At 42.2% G+C, this 20,295-nt stretch overlaps 1 protein-coding gene across 1 annotated transcript; it reads left to right on the top strand.

Annotated features, from left to right (window-relative positions):
* Positions 1-8,067: 8,067 nt before the first annotated feature.
* LOC106639356 (uncharacterized) lies at positions 8,068-19,210 on the top strand. The gene is made up of 6 exons (XM_014352919.2): positions 8,068-9,567; positions 9,745-9,771; positions 16,279-16,397; positions 16,504-16,764; positions 17,120-17,401; positions 18,816-19,210. The coding sequence occupies exons 1-6, from the start codon at positions 8,477-8,479 to the stop codon at positions 18,920-18,922; spliced, it is 1,887 nt and encodes a 628-aa protein (XP_014208405.2). The 5' UTR covers positions 8,068-8,476; the 3' UTR covers positions 18,923-19,210.
* The last annotated feature ends 1,085 nt before the right edge of the window (positions 19,211-20,295 follow it).

Here is a 20,295-nt window from a genome sequence, read left to right on the forward strand (position 1 = left end):
TCTGAGATGTGAGTGCGTGGAAAATTTTTTTGTTTACGTTTGCGTGATTGAAAAGTAATATGTCCAAGAGGAAGAGACCCTAGGCTCTTTTTGAATTGCACTTGTCTGACAGTAAGTAATTTCAAGCAACTATTTTTATTTAAAGACGGTTGTTCATTTTTTTTAAACAACAATTGTACCCATTAGACAGTTATCAGTCAATGTTGTTTCAAGAACTTCGTCTTGAAAATTTGTGTTATTTAAACATACTTAATTGACTACAGTAAATTAAGTTATAGTTAATCATAATTAATTTTCTTATGAAAAAGTTAGTAAAAGTACATTACGTCACTAGAACACAAATTCCAATTTTACACTTAGCCAACTACTTTGAGCTTGTACGCAGAAAAGTACTTTTCTAATATTCAGTTATCATACACGCAGTTGCGCTTGTTCGTAGTGTAGAACTTAATGTAAGAACTTATCCGAGTTATAGTATCCAATGTACCATTAGATCAATTTTTATAGAGTGTAAAATAAAAAATCTTCTAGACATTTAATTTTTGTATTCTGTATGAAACTACGTATTAAATAGTTCGTTAGGAGTTGATAAAAGTACGAACCCTTGAATAGATACAGTGGAGGGTACTACGCTCTCATCGACAAGTAAAAACCGTAAACTATATTTTTTTTATCCTGTTCAATTAAATTTACGTGAGTTGTAGTCGTATACCTTTTCACAAACAGTTATCGTAAAATTACGAAAAAATTCACAAAGATTTTTTTCCACAAGTCAAATTATTCAAGATATACGAATGATGTTTATTTTCAGAAATAATCGATGTATAAATAAACTTTAAAAAAGTACTTACAATAATCGTTCAGGTTGCCAAATGTGTACGTTGTGTGTCTATCTTTTTAACTGAAATAAATTTGAAAAATTTTATTCAAATTCATGATGTACAAAAGGTTTCTCTTAAAAATATAAATATTAGAAAGGTAAAACAAGTAGGATATTAAATGATTTTTTTTTCTGCTGATTTCATTAGTCTATTTTTCAGAAATCAAACAATATAGAAATAAACGTAGGCAAATAATATTAGTTACACATTTATACCTGGGGGACAAAGTAACAATGTAAAAAAAAAAAAGGTACATAAGGGTCACGATATTGCATCCAGTACAGCAGGAGGGACGAGGGAACGATTAAAATACTCCAAGCCTGTCGCCACCACCACCATATTATCATCACCAGCACGACACTAGTACGCCCCACTAAATAAGCGGAGGAGAATAAGGGGGATGAGGGTGATGAGACTAAAACCAAACAACAATTTAATTCTTCGAGTATGAGGTGGCATTATTTATTTTGGTACGTCTAGACGCCAGATTGTCTGTCCCTGCGTCTGCAGTGGCAACTTGCGGCTTGTCGTCGTCGTCGTCGTCGTCGTCGTTTCTCTTCCCTTCGCCGTCCTCTCGCGCGCATATAGAATACCTATACACACTCGCGCACTCTCTTGCCCATCTGTGCTCTTTTCTGCATGTTCACTCTCTCGTACGTCCCTACCCATGCCCGTGTATACCATTACGTATGTCGTATATGTACCCGATGGCCACAGACAGTCAGACGTGACGTCAGCCGCAGCGACGACATCGTCGTCGTCGTCGTATCAAAAGAGGCAGTAGCCGCAGCAGCCAACAGCCCGCAGCGGTTAGACTTTTAGGTCAAATTGCACGTGTATAGAGAGACAGATGTATGTATATATATCGTACGTGAATACACTAAAAAGAGAGCGAGAGGAGGGAGTCTCTCTTCCTCTCTTTCTTCTGATGGTGCTGCTTCAAATTTTTTTTTATTTATTTTTATTATTATTTTTTTTTTTCACGAGCAACGAAATTGCCGCAGTGGTCCCAGAGGGGAGGACGAGACGAACAGGCGGAGAACAAGGAGGATGAGGAGGTGAATTCGCGACGACGTCACTTGTTGCTTTTCTTACGTGTTTGTCATTAGAGCCGCAGGTACAAGGACCCGCGGGTATATATACATGTATGCATTGATGCCGCTACTGGTCGTTAAAAAAATTTGAATGTGCTCTCTGTCTCTCCGGGCTGGGCTTGCGATTGGCCCCTAGTGATTTACGAACGGAGGGAAGGGAAAGAAGGTTTATACACACTGCTGCCTAAGTGGCCAGGTGTGCTGCTTTCGTTCTCCCTCCCTCCGATGGACCGGAGAACCGAGTATACCCATCAGTGGAGAGAAAGAGCTTTTTTAGCGACTCATCTCGTCTCGCCTCGGCCATCGGACGGCTATATACACGAGAGCTTGAATTTTAAGGTGCATCCATACGTATATACATGTATACATTCTATGGTCGCAGCTCTCTCCGATTGGCGCGAGAAAAATAGTAGGAAGGAGAGGTGACTCCCTTTCTCATTGCACTCTCGATCCAGCGCAATATCTCGCGTGTCCTTTTCGGAGATACCAATTAAAATCGTATTTTTTGCCGCAGCCGGGAGGGGAAAAAAAAATATGCTTCTTACGAGATGCCCGTGAAATTATCTTTCTGCGCTGTGTGTCTATATATATATAGCACATTGAAAAAACTGCACGAGTATGGGGTTGGCGAAAAATTCGTCGACGACGCGGAAACGAGCACACCTGCCTCTCTGCTCTCTCGTGCCTCTAAATTCGGCTCGAAGCGAATTCGGCGACCGGCCTTTCGCGAAATCTAAGAATTCCTTCGCTGCATAGGAGAAAGACACGCTGATTATATACAGCGACAAAGTGTACATTTTCCCTTCCGTGAGACTTTTGAAATCGCAGTAACCACATATTATGTATTTCCCTTCTCGTTATTTTTGCGCAGATCGGATGGAAAGGCCCAATTTGCAATTCTTTTTTATTTCCTGCCCGATAACTCGCAAAATTGCGTCATTGACGTTGTTAATTGGGTTGGGTTTACGTTACAATGTAACGCTGATTTTTACACACGTCATCTATCGTGGTAAGACCCCTCCGGGAATTTTTGTGTACAATACGTCTCGACTGCGCGATGATATCTTTCCGCATTCCCGGGATGACGCGCGTGCGCACTATCGTTTGACACACATTTCGTGCAGAGCGACGACGCGAAAGAGATCCCCAAAATAATTTATGAACCGAATTAAATTACATGATTCATTTATTGGCTAGGGGTTAGCCAAAAGACAAGCATACACTGTAAAAAAAGTCTTGTGTATATGTACCACATTGTTAGTAAAATTACAATGTCCGAAATTGTCAAAATACCAACCAAAAAGTACTAGACACCAACCATTGCAATTATACTACGTTGGACGTAGGTCTTTTTATTTCCAACGCCCAGCGTAGTAAATTTACCATGATGAGCTTAGTAAATTTACTACTTGTATTGTTTAGTTTTACAAATCTCGTAGTAATATTACTATGTTGACTGTACAGTTAATGTAGGATTTTATATTTACAAAACGATTATTTACAACTTCAATACGGAAAATAAACATGTATAAATTATTTCTTTATATTCATCTAAAACTTCATTAATAGAAATAAAAGTCGTGTTAACACTATTTGTTGTTTTAGTATCAAGTATCTTGCAAAAGTAAAATACTCCATCATGGCAGACATTACAATTACTGTAGTAAATTTACTATTCTTATTGTAAATATATCAAGTCCAGAGTAGGTCTTTTCATTTCCAACGCCCATCATAGTATTTATACTATTGATAGTTTTTGCAGTGTATGCTTGATTCAAGAATAAAGCCATCAGGATCTACATTATTGCACATCACGTATATATACATTTCAAGCTTATAGATATTCAAGCGCGTAAATTATATACGAAAAAGGATAAAAGCATTGCAATCCAAAGCTTACGATGGCAAAGACAACAAATAAGATGCAAGCAGTGGTACGATAACATTAGTAGTATCGGAAATAAAAAGTTTAAAGATTCAACAATGAGATCACTACTTAAACTAAATCGCGGTTAAGTAGTCCGTAAAGGAGTTTTTCGACAAAAAATGGTCCTTCAAACTAAGTCCGTACATGTAAAAACTCCTCTCTAAAAGCTGCATCCATAAAATAATCGACCCGAGCTGAGAATACAATCTGGTCAAGGTGACTTACCCTCTTGTAAGCAAATCGTTCAAGGATCTTCAATCTGATACAGATCATAAAACATAAGCCCTGTCCTTAATACAGAGGCCGAAAAGTACACAGCAAGAAATGTTGATCGAATTTCAAATGTCGTCAGGTTAAATCCTTGGTAGGTAGGCATGATATGATCAGACTTGTTAATGCCAATCACAAACCGAAGAGCAGAATTCATGCACCTACTCGTTTTTACTGTTAATGCACTTGATAGTCCCGGAAAAAGAGCTGGGTAGTAATCCTTTAAACTATAATTCCTTCAAAAGCACAAGCTTAGACTCAGTGGAAGAAAGTGCCAGAGCTCAAAAAAATTTTCTACCAATACCAGCGACATACAGTCAGTCTAAATATTAGTAGCAAGTATGTCAACTCTTTTTTTTTTTTTTTTGTTACTTAATATTTGATACAACTTGGTGAGAGAGTTTAGGCTTGGAATACGCGAGTACTCTACCAAACAGGATGTGAATTTTCAGGATTTGCGTACAACCCATTGAAATCAGTCCAATGACTAACGTTGTTTACAGAACATCATTAGCTCTTACGGCAATGAAATGTGATTCAGCCAGTGAGCCGTGCATATGAAAACAAAAATCATCTTTCTGTATAAGCAGATCGAATCAGGATACCTGCTTGTACAGCTATAGACGATGTTTTTGCTCAATCAATCGGTGTACCGGCGGGTGTTTCTGAGAATCTGTGCTTGCTTTCACGCTTTTTTTTCACAAAGTCGATAACCCAACCATCACTGCCGCATCAGACAAAATTATCCACCATATGGACGAAAGACTTGGCTGTGATCGTATATACTTCGATAGAGGTACGAATGACTTTATCAGAAAATATGGACAACAGCGAGAGAACGATTAATTGTATACTTATTATGAAAGGATGATAGGTATATACATGTTTGACGCGGTAGACTAGTAATAATAATAATCTCCGTCGAATTATTCAATGTACAGCCAAAAACGAGCCGAACAAAAGGAAATGGCCACGGGTCAAAGACCGGACTATTATTATTCTATTATTCTAGCGCAAGTGGCATAGATGTGCCTCGTGTGGTCTCTGTGTGCTCGTTATGATGTCGGGCTAATCGAGATAAAGGTCGGCACACACACAAACACTCATGCCGAGCTAAATCGCATAAACAGTGGAGTCACTGGCGCAGACATAACAGGTTCCAAGAGAAAGAGAGAGAGAGGAATCGAATTCTTTAACCCAATTTTCGCGAGGTCCACGTGCCGCACGGACCATCAACTGCGGCTATATAGGTACCTACAACGTGCAATTATACCGAGGGTGGCCAGATTTATGGGTCTCGCCGGAGAGCCGGAAGCCGCTAGCTTTTACTACGTCTGGGCTCTCTCTCTCTCTCTCTGTCTATTGGATCACGCGTTCGTTGTATTACCTATCCAGTTTGGCCTTCAAACGGGATATTAATAATTTCGAGTTTATTGTCGCTCTGTTTTGTTTTTCTCACCGGCGGGGCGAAGAGCACCTTGCAACGGACGACAATCAATCGGCTCGTGAAATTTAATGGTTTTTTGACTCCTCGAGGATAACCAAAAAACACCATACCCATCCATACAGACGCGCCGGTGTAGGTTACAAGCATGAAAAAAAAAAAAAGATGTAACGAGAGGAAAGGGAGAAAGAGAGAGAGAGCGCCCATATTATATATGAGTAGGAACCAGAGTCGGTGCGCGAAATCGATCCGCTCTCGCGGCCAAGGAAGATCATCGATTACGTTCCGTCGAAAGGACCGTCACACGCTGCATAATCCATAAGCTGAAGTTGCCAGAGCATCGGGGTCCACGGTAGCGCGTGTGCGTATACGTTGTGTTACTCACACCATCCCAGACCAATCAAACGAAAGCACACCCATCCCTCCTCTCCCACCCACCTTGTATAAATAAACACGCGGCCGCTCATCTCTGGCATACCTACTTCCTCGGGCTCTCTTTCTCTCCGGACGAGCCTCCGCACGTGTACACGTATATCTATTGCAGCCGTGTATAATGTACCACATATTGTATATGTACACAGACACGTTATGTGCGTCGTCTCCGAGTGTGCATATATATATAATATACAACATGTGAGCAGAGGTTGTGAGTGTGTGTGTGTGTTTTATTAAAAGTGATACATTACGATTCAAAAGATCATATCTTGCGGATCGTCTAGACGGCGCGAAGTGAGAGAAGGGACGGTCTATAAAGTCCGCGCCCCTCCGGCCACGCGCGTTACAACACAACTCGCAACACACGCATCGTCCCTCTCTCTCTTTCTCTTTTTGCGTGTATACCCTGTACCCTGTTCGCGTCTCGTCTCGCGCGTATACCTTTCTGCTTCTCTCTCCGCGCACACTCGTTGTTGTACCATAACGTATACTATATCCTTTGACTGTCTTCCTTTTCGCCGCCGGCGTCGCACGTGCGACTCGCCGATGGTCCGATCGTTCGACGCGCGGCTCGATCGACGGATCTCTCTTATACTGCACAGTTAAAGACCCGAGACGAATTTTGGAAATCCAATCGAAAAGGGTGTCCAACCGAGGGCTCGGCAAGAAGTAGTAACAGCCACGTCTGACCGTAAGAAGCGCGACGTCGAGAAACGGCATACGAGTAAAAGTGTGCAATCAATCGGGGAGAGACGTGGAAAAAGCCCTCGGGAGAGCTGCCCTCGTAAAAAGTCGTTTCCCATCCGATCGCCCTGGCCTAGGATGAGCTTTTAAGGGGAGCACCATAAAAGTCAAAGGGTTGCCCTCTCTCCGGCAAATTAATAGAATCTTTTATGGGCAGGTGCAGTAGAGTGCCCCCGGAGGAGTGGAGGGAGAGGGAGGGCTGGGAAAAAGTAGGCCATTATCGAGCGGAGCTTTCAGAGGCTCTCGGGTCGGGGAAAAATCAGCGCCGCGCGAGATGAGAGAGCAGCTGCAAGCTCCAGACGACTCTGTGTTGAAACTCAAGGAAGAGTTGAAGAACAAGCTCGACCCCAGACGGGGCGGGTGGACATAAAATTTTACGGGGCACGCGCTGCTTCTGAAAAAAGAAGCGGACAACTATAGGGGGGGGGAGAGGAGACCATCTGTACCAGAAAAGAATAATGTCATATCTCCGTGAGCTGGCCATATAATTAAGCACAGACATCGTGGGGTATATATAGACACGTATGCTCATTCGACTCGTCACACAGGAAGGAAATTCGTCTCCCGCTTCTTCTTCAACTCATGTGTGTCTGTCTCCTCGTGCCCCCATCCCCCCGATTTTCCTCCCTCTCCCGCGTAATATATACACACGTACACCTTTCTCTCTTCCTCCGCTATCTCCGTCGCGCTCTCTCGCATAGCTACCGTGTCCTAGCCCCCCTCTCTCTCTCTAGCCTACCTAGTCGGATGATCGCGCGCCGTGTGCCTCGGAATTACCGCGTATACACATGCGGATGAAATCATGTCTCGGCTCAGTCGGGATCTACGACTCGCGCGGCGCGCACGACCGGACCCATCAAGCTATTCGGTGATCACCCCGTGCGCCACAGCCCCCGGCATCCACGCGTGAAACTTGCCCGGCAATTTTTAAGCCTCGCTCTCGATTTGCGATCTTCACCGGCAAGAGCATTAACGACGCAACAATACGGATAAGGAAACGAGCAGAAGGAAAGAAAAAAATAAAAAAAAATAAAAAAAGAGAGGAAGGAGGGAGCAGAGAGGCTGCACAGTAGCAGCCGGGAGGAAAGAGGGAGCCCGACGACACGCGGCCGCGCGCGAGCGAGACGGCGAGCTGTCTGCGAGCTGTCTGCCCTCGTGTTTACCCTGGCCCCGGGCTGTATACCGAGAGAGAGAGAGAGCGAGCGAGTGAGTAAGAGTTGTCGGAGGTGGAGGAGGAGGAGAACGCGCCGCGAGAGAGAGAGAGGCGGTGAACCTATGTGCTCCCGGCACAGCTCGCGCGCGCGCAGCCCACTCCGGTTTTTGCCCGCCGAACTTGTTAAAAGAGCACGCGAGCCGCCGAGGGACCAGAGACGAGCGATGACTTTTTCGCGCGGTAGATCGTGATATAGGTGTCAATACCTGCGCACCGCTCTCCGGACACACACGCACGCTTTTTCTTTCTTTCCTTTGGACTGTGCTCGCTCGCTTGATATAGATCAACCCCGCTGCTCGAACACCAGGGACGGAAACTTAGGGGGATGAACAGCATGTCGATTACGTGATCGTCGCGCGACAGCGCCATCCGATCGTTCGTCCGAGGTGTGCTCGAGAGACCGCACGGATATACACACACGTATACCCCCCCATTGGTTCATTCGCCGAGACAACGATAGTCGACGAGATGATCCGTCAGGTTCTGGTGTACCTGGTGATGGCCGGTGTCTGGCAGTGCGCGGTGTCGCACCACCTGCGCCACCACAGCAGTGCCGAGCTCAAGGACGCGGGAGCCGGCCCGACCAGCGATGAGCTGGGCGCACCAAAGAGCCGGAGGAGCTTGCAGGCCGGCCATCGGTACGAGCGCGAGAGTGCGAGGTCGGGCCACGGCCACCGCAAGCTCGACAAGATGATGAACAAGGCGATACTCCAGATAATCCTGGGCGACCTGCGCCCGGCGGACATGCTCCTGCTCAAGGCCCTCAATTACACGGCCGAGGACGTGATGACCATCAGGGAGCACGAGCTCAGCAGGCTCAAGGAGGACGAGGAGCTGCACGCCCGGGACAGGAGGCTCCGCGAGCAGGAGGTCCTCAGCTCCAAGTACCAAGCGGCGGCTATGCTGCGCCGCGGTAACAATGGCCCGCGGCAGCGCAAGAGGCCGGCGAGCAGCGTCGAGGCTTACAATCGCCAGGCCGTCTACGACTACGAGAGCGGGGCTACTGTGGCCGGGGTCTTGAAACCACCCCACGTGGTATTTAAGATCGGCCACGACGACTCGGAGGTGGACGAGGGACGCAGAGTGAGGCCCGTTCATAGGACTGTTACCGCCGGGCCCAGTCAAGAGGAAGCAGGGGCCAATCTCGAGGAGTTCAATAGACAGGCGGCGGCTGACTACGAGAACCTAGTGCCCAACAACAGCCGGTCGGAGGAGACCAGCAGGGGTCCGCAGCAGCGCAACGCGACCGAGGAGGTGGTGTCGGGGAGCACTGAGCCGACGGGTGGCAAGAGGGCCAGCGAGTACGAGGGCCTTGAGTGGGTCGGTGGCGACATATACAGGGTCAAGCCCGAGGCGATGGAGGCGCTGTTCAATTACGAGGACGAGCCGGAGGAGCGAGGCTCGTACTCGGGTGGTAGGCTCGACAAGGAGTTGGCCAACGACACGTTCGAGTACCAGAACGATGCCGATGAATCAGGTGGGAACAACGCCAATTTCACTGCGGACGACGCGCGGAACCTCACCTCCTACCAGCGGCTCGCTTTGGCCCAGCGGAGAGAGTAAGTTTGGATGATTTTTTTTTTTTTTTTCGGTGTCATTGCGGTTTTGTCAAAGAGATTAGAGAAAGCTTTTATTGGTCGAGGGGTTGAAAAATCAGAATTTAAGTTATCGGTAGTTTGAATGCGAAAAAAATCATGATTGGGCCAAAATAGATAAACTTTGTTTTCGCTTTCTAGCGCAAATTCAACGTCAACGGTCGATAGGTAAGATCATAGTGGTTGAAGTTACGTGTGTGCATGAAAAATAACGTGTGATTTGATTGAAACTAACAACGACTTTGCTGATCGCGAAATCCGCGAGTCGCGTCCCAACTGCGTAAAAATACCAGATGCCGCTCTCGACGAGTGTGGGCAATATTTAACTTCTTTTCAGCCAACTTCTTTCCTCCCCCCGGCGAGTGTTGTTGCAACGCGAGCGTAGCTATCGGGGACTATCCTTTCGTGGGAGAGGGAAGCTTGTGACTTCTAAATTTAGGAAGGAAGACGTCGGAGTATGAGCGAATTTAGCGATAGAGGGGTACCACGCGAGAGAGGAGTGAGGGATTTCCCAAAAAAGCGCCAGAGAGAGTGACGAAAAAACATCGGAAGAGGAGCGATAATGTTGTAGCGGGTGCGGTCGAAAAACAGATTTCGCAAATTATGCTCGTGACGGGTTATTTTGATGTTTGGGGCTTTCGGATGAGTGTTTTGGTAAAGCTTTGTTGATTCATTTGGGGAATCGCAATTCAATTTTTTTTTTTTTTTTACCACGCGTTTTCAATGCTCTGTAGCTCTGAGGCTTGTTCGCGGGGTCGAGATTTAAAATTTTAAATTACGTCTTGTTTGACATGCTTTATTTGGAGGCTGTTTTTTCATGACTGACACGTGGCTTGTTAAAATAAGCCTGAAACTTTGGATTACGCGTTTATATTGGGAAAATTTACAAAAAGAGGTTTAACGAAAGGGCGTCCGATTGGTACACGGCTGATGCATGAATTCTCATGTGCGCAGTATTGAAATTGTCGATTCGAACCGCATCTAAAAATAGACTTTCAATCATAGTGCACGAGTGAAATAGTACAGGATTAGGTGGAAAAAAAAATCGGTAAGAGTTTAATTGCAAGTAGTTGCGGGCAAGTCCGAGACGATGGGACAGGATGTGTACGGGGAAAGAAGAAGAACAAGATAGACAAGAGGAACAATAAAGAAAGAAAGAAAGAAGGAGGCGTGTACGCGCTTAATAGATGTATACCGCTACCGGACGCCTTTTTTCGCAGGCCATTCCTTTTTTCCCTTTGCCGGTATTAATGCATAGCTATACTACTTCACCACCCGCTGTCGCTGCTGGTGCTGTGACTTCTTTTATTTTAACAGTCTAGACACCAATGGCCGAAGGCAATCGGCCAAGAGCTGATGATCCTTTTGAGACTGTGTACGCCATCGGTTGGCATTTAGATTGAAAAAAAAAAAAAAAACATTGAAAATCAAAAGCATACTCTATTCATCACATTTTTTTCACGTCTAGTAATATTTATCTTTCCTAAAATAATGTTCAATACAGTTTTTCGAGTTCTTCGTGGATTCTAGTATAGTATTACAAAATGTGACTGTAAAAATAATGATTGAATTGGTAAATTTTTACTTGACGATTCATGTTTCAAAAAAAAAAAAAAAAAAAAAAAAATAGAATAAAAGTTTATTTTGTTGAAAATAAGATGGATAAATAAGAATGAAATGAATTTCTGGAGCTTGCAGTACGGGTATTTTAAACTATTTAAAAAAATACCCAATATTACAATTATTTTATTGAAGTATCAAAGAAAAATAAATAAATAAAACTTCAAACACAACACAATTGCACTTAATCGAATTATCGGAGATGAAATGTTAACCACATTAATAAGCCACATTTATTAAAATAAAAATTACCAAATACTTTTATGCGGTTTAAAAATATTTGAAAATTATTTGTTGATAATATAGTTTGATCAAATCAAATTATTTGAAACAAACTATCAAGTAAACTATAAACAAACAACAAATTACCAAACAAATTATGTGAAATAAGTATATTAAGAAATGCTAATTTATATCAAATAGTTTGAACAAATAAAAATTTACATGATAATATTTTGAAAATAATGTTATAATATATTAATTTGTTTCAAATACTGTTGTATTGTACAAAAGTATTAGTTGATAGAGTGTCAACCAAAAATTTCGATGTACTGTTTAGAATACTCTAACAAAAAATTTGCTTTTAGCTTTTGCATTGCAATACAGCAAATGTCACATTTTCGTAAATAAGTAAATTGAATACAAAACTTCTTCCCCCTTTTTTGTATTGGTCAGTCAGGACTGGATATTTTCTTTGAAACCTCAATTATTTCCAACCAGTCTTCTAAACAACGTGGAAAATCAGGTGAAAAATTGTACGAGAATTTCAATTGAACTCACGCACGTATGATAAAAATAAATCAATAAATGGAGCAATGTTGCGATCCTCCAAAAAATGCACGTGCAAACTGTCGCGCATTTACGCTTACACACGTATGGACAAAGTTATGTAACGAGCGTGCTGAAATTTTATTTAGCTGACCTTGCAAAATCACGTCACGTTATACGAGTCGACGACGCCAAGAGAGTGCATTTGCCAGCGATTAGGAGTATTTCCGACTCACCAGCGGCTTCTATTACGAAGCCCAGCAGCAAAATGGATTATTCGATCGTGTGAAAGAACAAGAAAATAGTCATATTTCATCATTTTCTTACATAACAATCAACAACACAAATAAAGACGAAGAGCCATAAAAAGCAAAAAGTAATTCTTGCTTCGAACCTAAATATAGAAACGCAACAGTTTACTCCAGACAGCAATGAAGCTCTGCTCCAAATCGCACGCAAGCGCTCACTCGCCAGGAAATATTGAAAAGCCGCCTAGTCTAGCGCTACGATCATCTCTCGTAAAAACGAAGCGACAAACAGCGAGAGCGCAAAATCCTCGTCACGAGTGGGCTCACGTACGCGTCTACTGGTAGCTTTTTTTATTTTATTATTTTTTTTTTTTTATTTTTTTTTTTTTTTAGCATATATGTATATATACAAGCTCGCAGGGAGAGCTTGTTAGGCTCTCTCCTTGGTTTCCCAGACGGCAAGCAGACGGGGCACGTAGTGTGTATGCGTATGCACCGAGACGTCGTAAAACGCGTGACTTGGACGCGGCCAGATTAACGTGCATGCCACGAGAAACGTCGTAAAGTCTCTCTCACTTGAAAAGCGCCGGACGAAAAAATACGTCTCCCCTCGCTCCTTGCCAATGCTCTTTCTCCGTGCTCTGTTTCTGCTTATCTCCTGGGCGCACTTTTTCTCCCTCCTCTGTCTTTTGCTCTTTCTCTTTTCTTATCCTCTCCTTTCGCCAATTGTCTTTCTCTCGGCTCTCTCGTTTCTCCTTATCCTCTGCACATAATGTACCCCTCGCTCTCTACCTGTCAATCTTCTATTCCGGTTGTCCTCTTTCTATCATTTTTTTGTAGACGCACCAGAGAACGGGATAGAAAAAAAATTACCCGAGCGGAGAGTAATATCGACTTGGCCTCCTCCTCCCTTCCGTACCTTTCTAATTGCCACGCTTTTTTCCCTCCTCATCTGCATAATCTTTCATTTTTATGCTCGCGCCAAAACAAGTAATGGCCGAGTCTTACCCTGCTCCTATTTATTACTATATACTTTCTCCTTTCGGAGTCTCTGCATCGTCCGCGTCGTCGTATGCATTATGCATCCCCCCCTTTTTTTTTACTTTTGCAATAACAGCGACTACTCTGCAAGAAGTGCGGGGCTGAAACTGCGATGCCGAAGATTCTGATTTGTTTTCAAACGTTTCCTTCTCTTCGTCCCTCTCCTCTTCCTTTTCCCATTTATCTTTAACTTTCTTTCTTTCTTTCTTTTTTTTTTTTTTTTTTCATACTGTTTTTAGCGTCTGCAAAGTAAAATTCGAGCATCGAGACTGAAACAGAGCAGGCAGTAAATATTCCATCACATCTGCTTTAACTTGTCCTACTAAAACAGTTCTTTGACAATCTGAACGAAAATTCTCTTTTATTTTCCATTCGTCGGAGGTAATGAAAAGTCTCTTTACTAACGACACGTATGATTTTCGAGTTGAAGAATTAAAAAACAACATTTTTTGTCAAATAGAAGATAGTCAGAAGATTAATTTTATTTGAAATTAAAATTTTTTTGCCGGACAACTTTGTTACATAATTTAAATTTTTCACTTTTTGTTCACTTTTTGTTTCAATTTTATGTTTTTTGGCATCTAAATCATATATAAAGTACAGCTTAAACAAAAACGTTGGATTCAAAAAAAGTTTTATTCAAATTAGAAATAGACACTGTTTTCAAATACAAGATTAATAACTCAATGGTTAAGATCAAAACGAATTTTATACAGCTTTTAAAGAATCGACAATTTTCTCTCGAAACAAATCTTATTTTTTGAATAGTTATGTTTTTTTTTTCCTCTTAAAATTTGTAAGACGATAATCACAAGAATAATTATGTAATTTTGATATGGTAAGATTTTCGCTTTGGATGAAACTTTATAAATTGTACGTCTTAACATATTAGGATTAAAACTAAGCTAAGCTTTGAATTTAAGTCCAAGTTGTGACAATTTTATAGACAATCGAAGTATTCCCTTACAAATATTCAAAACAGTGGAACGTATGCCAGCTGATCTGTTTGGACGACACTCGACTTGTGTTAAAAATTTTTTTTATTGTCGAAATCATAATTCCGTACAAACTTAAATTATAAATTATACAAAAATTGTATTCCATTGTCAAAGAAATTAGTTCGTGCAGGCATTCATATACATTTCTAATAAAAATATTTTAAAGAACAGATGACTAATTTTCTTGCGGTTTAATAACAACAATTTCAATTTTTTCGTTTCTCTCGGCGTATAATTTGAGAAAGTTTCGACCAAGATTGTCTCTTTCACCTACCGGAGTTAGAAAAAGAAAAAAAAAATTTTTTTAAATCTCGTGTATAGCATCAGCAACAACACCACAGCTACCGCAATCTGCCATTATTTATATTCTCCCTCGTCCCATCCTCCTCGGGCGTGGACAAACAAACACGGACAGACCTCTCCCGGGTTCTTCTCATTCCCTCTGCCGATCGCGCGCTTCCTCCTCATCCTGTCTATGTTTACCATCAAAAAAGCTCCTTTGTGCAAACAGAAGCAACAAAACCAGACGACGAACGACATACACACACGCGTCAAGTCGGATGGATTCTTCCACGTTCGATCTCTTCCTATATATTATATATTTATGTCTGTCCGTCCGCGCGATCGTCTGCCCATTGACACGCGTCATGACCAAGATGACGCGGTCAGACAACGGTGCAGGTACAGGCCAAATTGAAATTCGGCCCACATGTCCCGGTGATATTTTAACCGAACTAGCGTTGAAGTCCCCTGTTTGCGTTTTGCGCGCCGAGGTTTCCGAGATCGGTACATGCATATACCGATCTCCAGTCCATGTTACTCGCGTCCCAATGAAAAAAGCCATACAGACGTTAAAATCATTGAAATCCTGCCGTAGAAGGAATCAAACAAACAAACAGAGATGGAGAGAAGGGAGAGGACGAGCGCATTGGCATTCGCCTCACGGCGCAACGTAACTCAGAGGGTGCGAGCAAAAAGGAGGAACCAGGTCTCGTCGCGCTCTTTCTTTCTCCTAAAATCGTAAATATACCCCCCCCCCCCCCGATGAAACGGGCCAAAAGCACCCGACCTCTAACACTTTGCGTCGACTGAATCAAAAGAAGAGGAGGTAAAAGATAGGGGGGGGGGGAGAAAAAGTCGCGACACCGCACTAAATCTCAAATCGATCCGCCGCGTCGTCTGCCGATTTCTCGGTGCCCCAGTCGCGCGCGAGTGAGTGAACCTCTCGAGACACGCTTGTATATACATAAAGCACGTACACTCACTCGGCGAGACGGACGGTCAATGGTCGCGGCAGAGAGGCTGGAGGGAAATCGGATTTACGCGCGCAATACATACATACGACAAGGTGGTTGTATATGTTTGTATGTAAACAGACGTGCACACAAACCACGTATATAAAAGCCTCCTCGAAGAGGCGAAAAAAGGCGCGCTGGCGGTCTACGGGGGATATGGGAAGAAAGAGAGAGCCCCGCGACGCGTAATCTCTCCTCTCCGGTCTAGTCGGTGTCTAGCCGACGACGGATGATTCATGCAAAGTGCCGCCTCGCTCCCTCCCTCTCGGGTGTGCAGCAACAGGTACCTCAGCCGTGTGTACACGGACACGCACGCGCGTATAAATATATTTGCAGCCATACTTACACACGTATACCTACGTACACACTCGCTTGCGAGGGAACGCCCGATTCGTGTTGGTTGGTTTTTTATCACCTTTTCCTTGCATAACTCTACCCGGAGGGGAGGAATGCGTTTTTGTGCTCGACAGGAGAAACAAAATATTGTCGAATTTTTTGCGTTCACCGAACCGTTTGGTTATACTCATAAAAGACGAGAGACTACATTTTACTAACAATAAAACAAGAGTGCATAAGTATAGCATGCAATTGTGTTTTTTGTGCGTAAGAAATCCTAACTATACATTAACTCAACTGACATTGTGTGAAATCGATTGAAAATAAATCAACATGCTTGTACAAATAAAAAAAAATCTCTTTTATCAGACAGGGACAGAAGGCGATTGAGGACATAAAGCTGCGCGTTCTGGCAATGACGGGAAGGTTTAATCTTTCGTCGAGCAGCAACCAAGTTCAGCAGAGGCTCACGATGTTCACTCCCACTTGTAAGTACCAACGGAAAAAAAAAAACGAATCCATGACGCGAAACCGTATAAGCAATTATGCATATGTATGTTATATGCCGAAGACGAAAAATGAATGAATTTGTAGGTCAGGTACCACGAAACACGGATGCAGAAGCCTGGTCCGATCCCTACTCGATGAACATGCACTTTCAGCTGAACCTGACCTCCGGCGAGCACGTGATGGCCGCGAAGCTGCGGCTCTTTAAGCTGCCCCAGGACAGAGCCACCTCGCCCACGAGCAGCACCACTGGCACCGGTACTTACGAGCCCGAGGAGATGGAGGAGGACGAAAAGAAGATCAGGATATCGGTTTACTTCTACACGAAATCGCTCAAAAAGCACCGGGGTAATTATTGCACTAGCCTTCGTTACTCCGCTGCCGAGACGCAGCTCAAGCAATGCTCTCAGTGAAGCCTTAGTATTATGCGTACTCGCGTTATGCGTGCACGAAACAATTTGAATATACGCGAATTACCGATGATGAGGCCGTCCTCAACGAATCCATTATTTAATACAGATATCTGGGAGGAGGAAGAACGTATCATCTCAAAAATGTATTTTAAAAACGAATATCGCCTCATTGATTTTCGAGATGATACGTTCTCCTACTGGGGTATTATATTGTGTAATCGTAATCTACTCGATGAAAATTATTAAAAAAAAAAAAAAAAAAAAAAATCTCATCGAAATAACGCTTGCAGCGAAAAAACGCCTCATGGACTCGATCGTGACGCCACTGACGTCGCAAGGCGGACATTTGGCGCTGGACGTGAGGCAGGGCTTACGCTTCTGGAGGCCTCCAGGTGGTAATCAACAGCAACAGCAGTCCCACGGCCACGCGAGCGGCGGCAATCACGGCCTAGTGGTCCAAGTCGAGGACCAGGACGGCCGGCCGCTCAAACCCGCGCTCTACATCCAGGAGCCGTCCTGTCAGTCGGTGACCGAGAGTGGGACACCCACGCTCGCGGGGGATGAGAAGGCATGTGAGTGTGTGCACTAACAACACTAACTCGGCTCGGTTTTACTTTGTTTGATTGTTTGTTTTTGTTTTGTTGTGTTTTGTCTCTACATATGATGTCAACGCCCTCTTCTTTGTCTCAGATTGCACTTTTTATGTTTTGATACGGTATTAGTTATTTACGTAACAAGTGCGGAAAAGACAATTTCTCGCACGAGTCGTGATTGACTCGCACGAGTGTGATCGCACGGCACGAGTGCGAGTCTATCACACGAGTGTGGGAAATCGTCCCGCACCAGTTGCGTACAAGATTTTTCGCAATAAGTGTGAGGAAAATAGTAAGTATGTTGATGATTTGCAAGGAAGGTTGTTCGGGGTCCAGGGGCATTGCAAAAATATCAATCGATCGTTCAAAAAAAAAAAAAAAAAAAAAGTAATTTTATGTCTCAAATATAAAAGCAGAAATTGGATTAAATTGAAATTTTATTTTAAAAAATAAACTTTGAATTACTTAAACAAAAACATTTTCAAAGAATTTTACAACGGTAACAAATTTTGTCAAAGGACCCCACACCAACACAACAGGATTGTGGTTCCCAATGAAATTTTCTGAAATTATAATATGATATAGTTTAATAGAATTAACAAAAAAAGTCATTAAGAAGGAATTTTAGTTGAGAATTGAGACTTACACCAGGTAGGGTTATGATAGTTGTACACACACGGTATCTTGATTCGTTCCCCCCGAGATTTCTGGTATGTAAAAAACTGTTTTCCGGTGTGCGGAAAAACCTTTGCCACACACCTTTTCCGCACACTGTGTGGTAGAAACTTTTTCCACACACTGTGCGGAAAGTCTCTGCCACACTTTTTCCGCTTACTATGCGGGAAAATCGATTTTTCATTCTAAAAATAGTGCGAAAAACACCTATTTTCCGCACACTATTGCAAAAAAAATAAGATTTCCCAGCAATACATACGTACAAGCAAGAATGAAAAGGGAAGCTATTTATACGAAAGCGTATACCCTACAAGCTGAATGAAATCGCTCGATCAGAGATGCAAGAGGAGTAGAGAGGAGAGGCGTGCATCCATGTGCAAGCATACGTAACACGATCTTAACGCAGCGCTTGAGAAAAGTGTGATCCCCTCACCGCTCTCAGTGGATAGGTTTATGCACTGATAAATTCGTCTAGTCAACGTAATTCAAAGCGGATAAATACGAGCGCCCTCCCAGTTTGTTTTCTATTTCTCGCATGCCTTTTGTGTGATGCATCGAGGTGAAGGAAGACCCGAAGCAGCGTCTTGTTTTTTTTTTTTTTTTTTTTTTATTGACAGAATAAAACTTTTATTTCATTTTTTTTTTTAATTTCTTTTTTAATATTTTATTAGTGATGCATCAAAGACTCACCGGTAACTGTTGTTTTTGTTGTTTGCAGATCAGTTTGTCCCTGCCCTTTTCGTCCGAGCCTGTACTCGTTACGTTCGTCTCGTAAGCGGTAAAGTTGAGATGTTCGTCCAATGCAGGTCGTCCCAGAGGCATTGACGCTGCATCAACTCAAGTGGTATACTTCCTGCTGTAGAAGAAATTCCGTATTGATTAGTGGTTGAAGGATAGGCACATTATTTTTGAAAAAATCTAGTTCCTCATTTATTATCATTTTTATTCATAAATCATGTACTGAATTAATGATAGTTTTCGTCACGTGAGCGGCATCATCGCCGGGGCTTTATTTGGGCCCGAGGGGCTGTTAGATGGCGCTTTTGTGGTGAACGCTATTTTTCCTACCGAAGGTGCAACAAACGTCGGTAGGTCACGAAAAACTCCCGAAGTGGAAAAAATATTTTTTGTCATTCTTTCATGGGTGAGAGAAATTTTTTCTGCGAAAAAAACTACCTTCCAACGTAAATAATTATTTTTCCCTACAAAGCGTTTCTCAACTACTTTTTTTTCCACTTTCTAGTTTAAAATTGTTCTTGATTTGAAAATAATTGAGAATCGTAAGCATCATTAATAATTGCACATATTTAAAAGTGCCAACTAAATTATTCTTTGTGATAAGAAATAAAATGGCAAGCAATATAACAGTATCAGTCAGCTTGAAAAAAAAAGTATGATCTTGGTTTTACCTTTAAGACGCGGTAAGTCACTTAAATTAAAAAGTATATATATATATATATATAACAACGAGCGACTTATTATGTTGCTTTGATACAGACTGTTTAATATAATCTGATAAGTTGTAGATCTAAGATATTCTATAATCGTTGAGATCAAAAAGGTGAACAAAGGTTACAAAGAAAAGTTTCTTTGAAAAATCCATTTTGTAATTTTTATGTGTTTTCATCTGGTGTATGCTTGTATAGCACAGTATAAAACCACGAAGACAAGGGTCCGACAATTTTGTACATAATATGTATGTATTGAATTCTCGTAAACTTTATTCTATCATATCATTCATTTCTCCCGTTTTCATAAAAGTGCATCGTTCTATACTTTACGATATAAATTATTACATTTAAATACGTAGGCTCCAAGCTCAATGACTGATATAGCCAAATGTAGATAGTAAGCCGCGTAAGAGACGGTTATATATATATGTGACATTTTGCAACAAAGCTTCCTAAGGAATGCAGAAATTCGTTTAAAGAACGCAAAAATCGCTACTTAATCGAGTAGTTAGACTATTATTAAATTGTATGAAAGCAATGTGATTTATTACACATTGTGTATTGTAAATAATGTATATTTCAAATCATTTTTCTGTATTAGATTTAAGGTAATAAATGTACTCAAAGATAATTACTAACTTTTTTTTTCTACAAACCCAGAATTATTTAAAATATATGCATCAATATAAATATTTGTGTGTATGTATTTTTTAATTTGTTTTTATCTATTTTTTTTTTTTTTTTTTT

This window comes from Copidosoma floridanum, unplaced genomic scaffold, assembly GCF_036245765.1.
Source record: "Copidosoma floridanum isolate Cflo_tuat_1 unplaced genomic scaffold, Cflo_Japanese_pri ptg000032l, whole genome shotgun sequence".
Lineage (NCBI taxonomy): Eukaryota > Metazoa > Arthropoda > Insecta > Hymenoptera > Encyrtidae > Copidosoma > Copidosoma floridanum.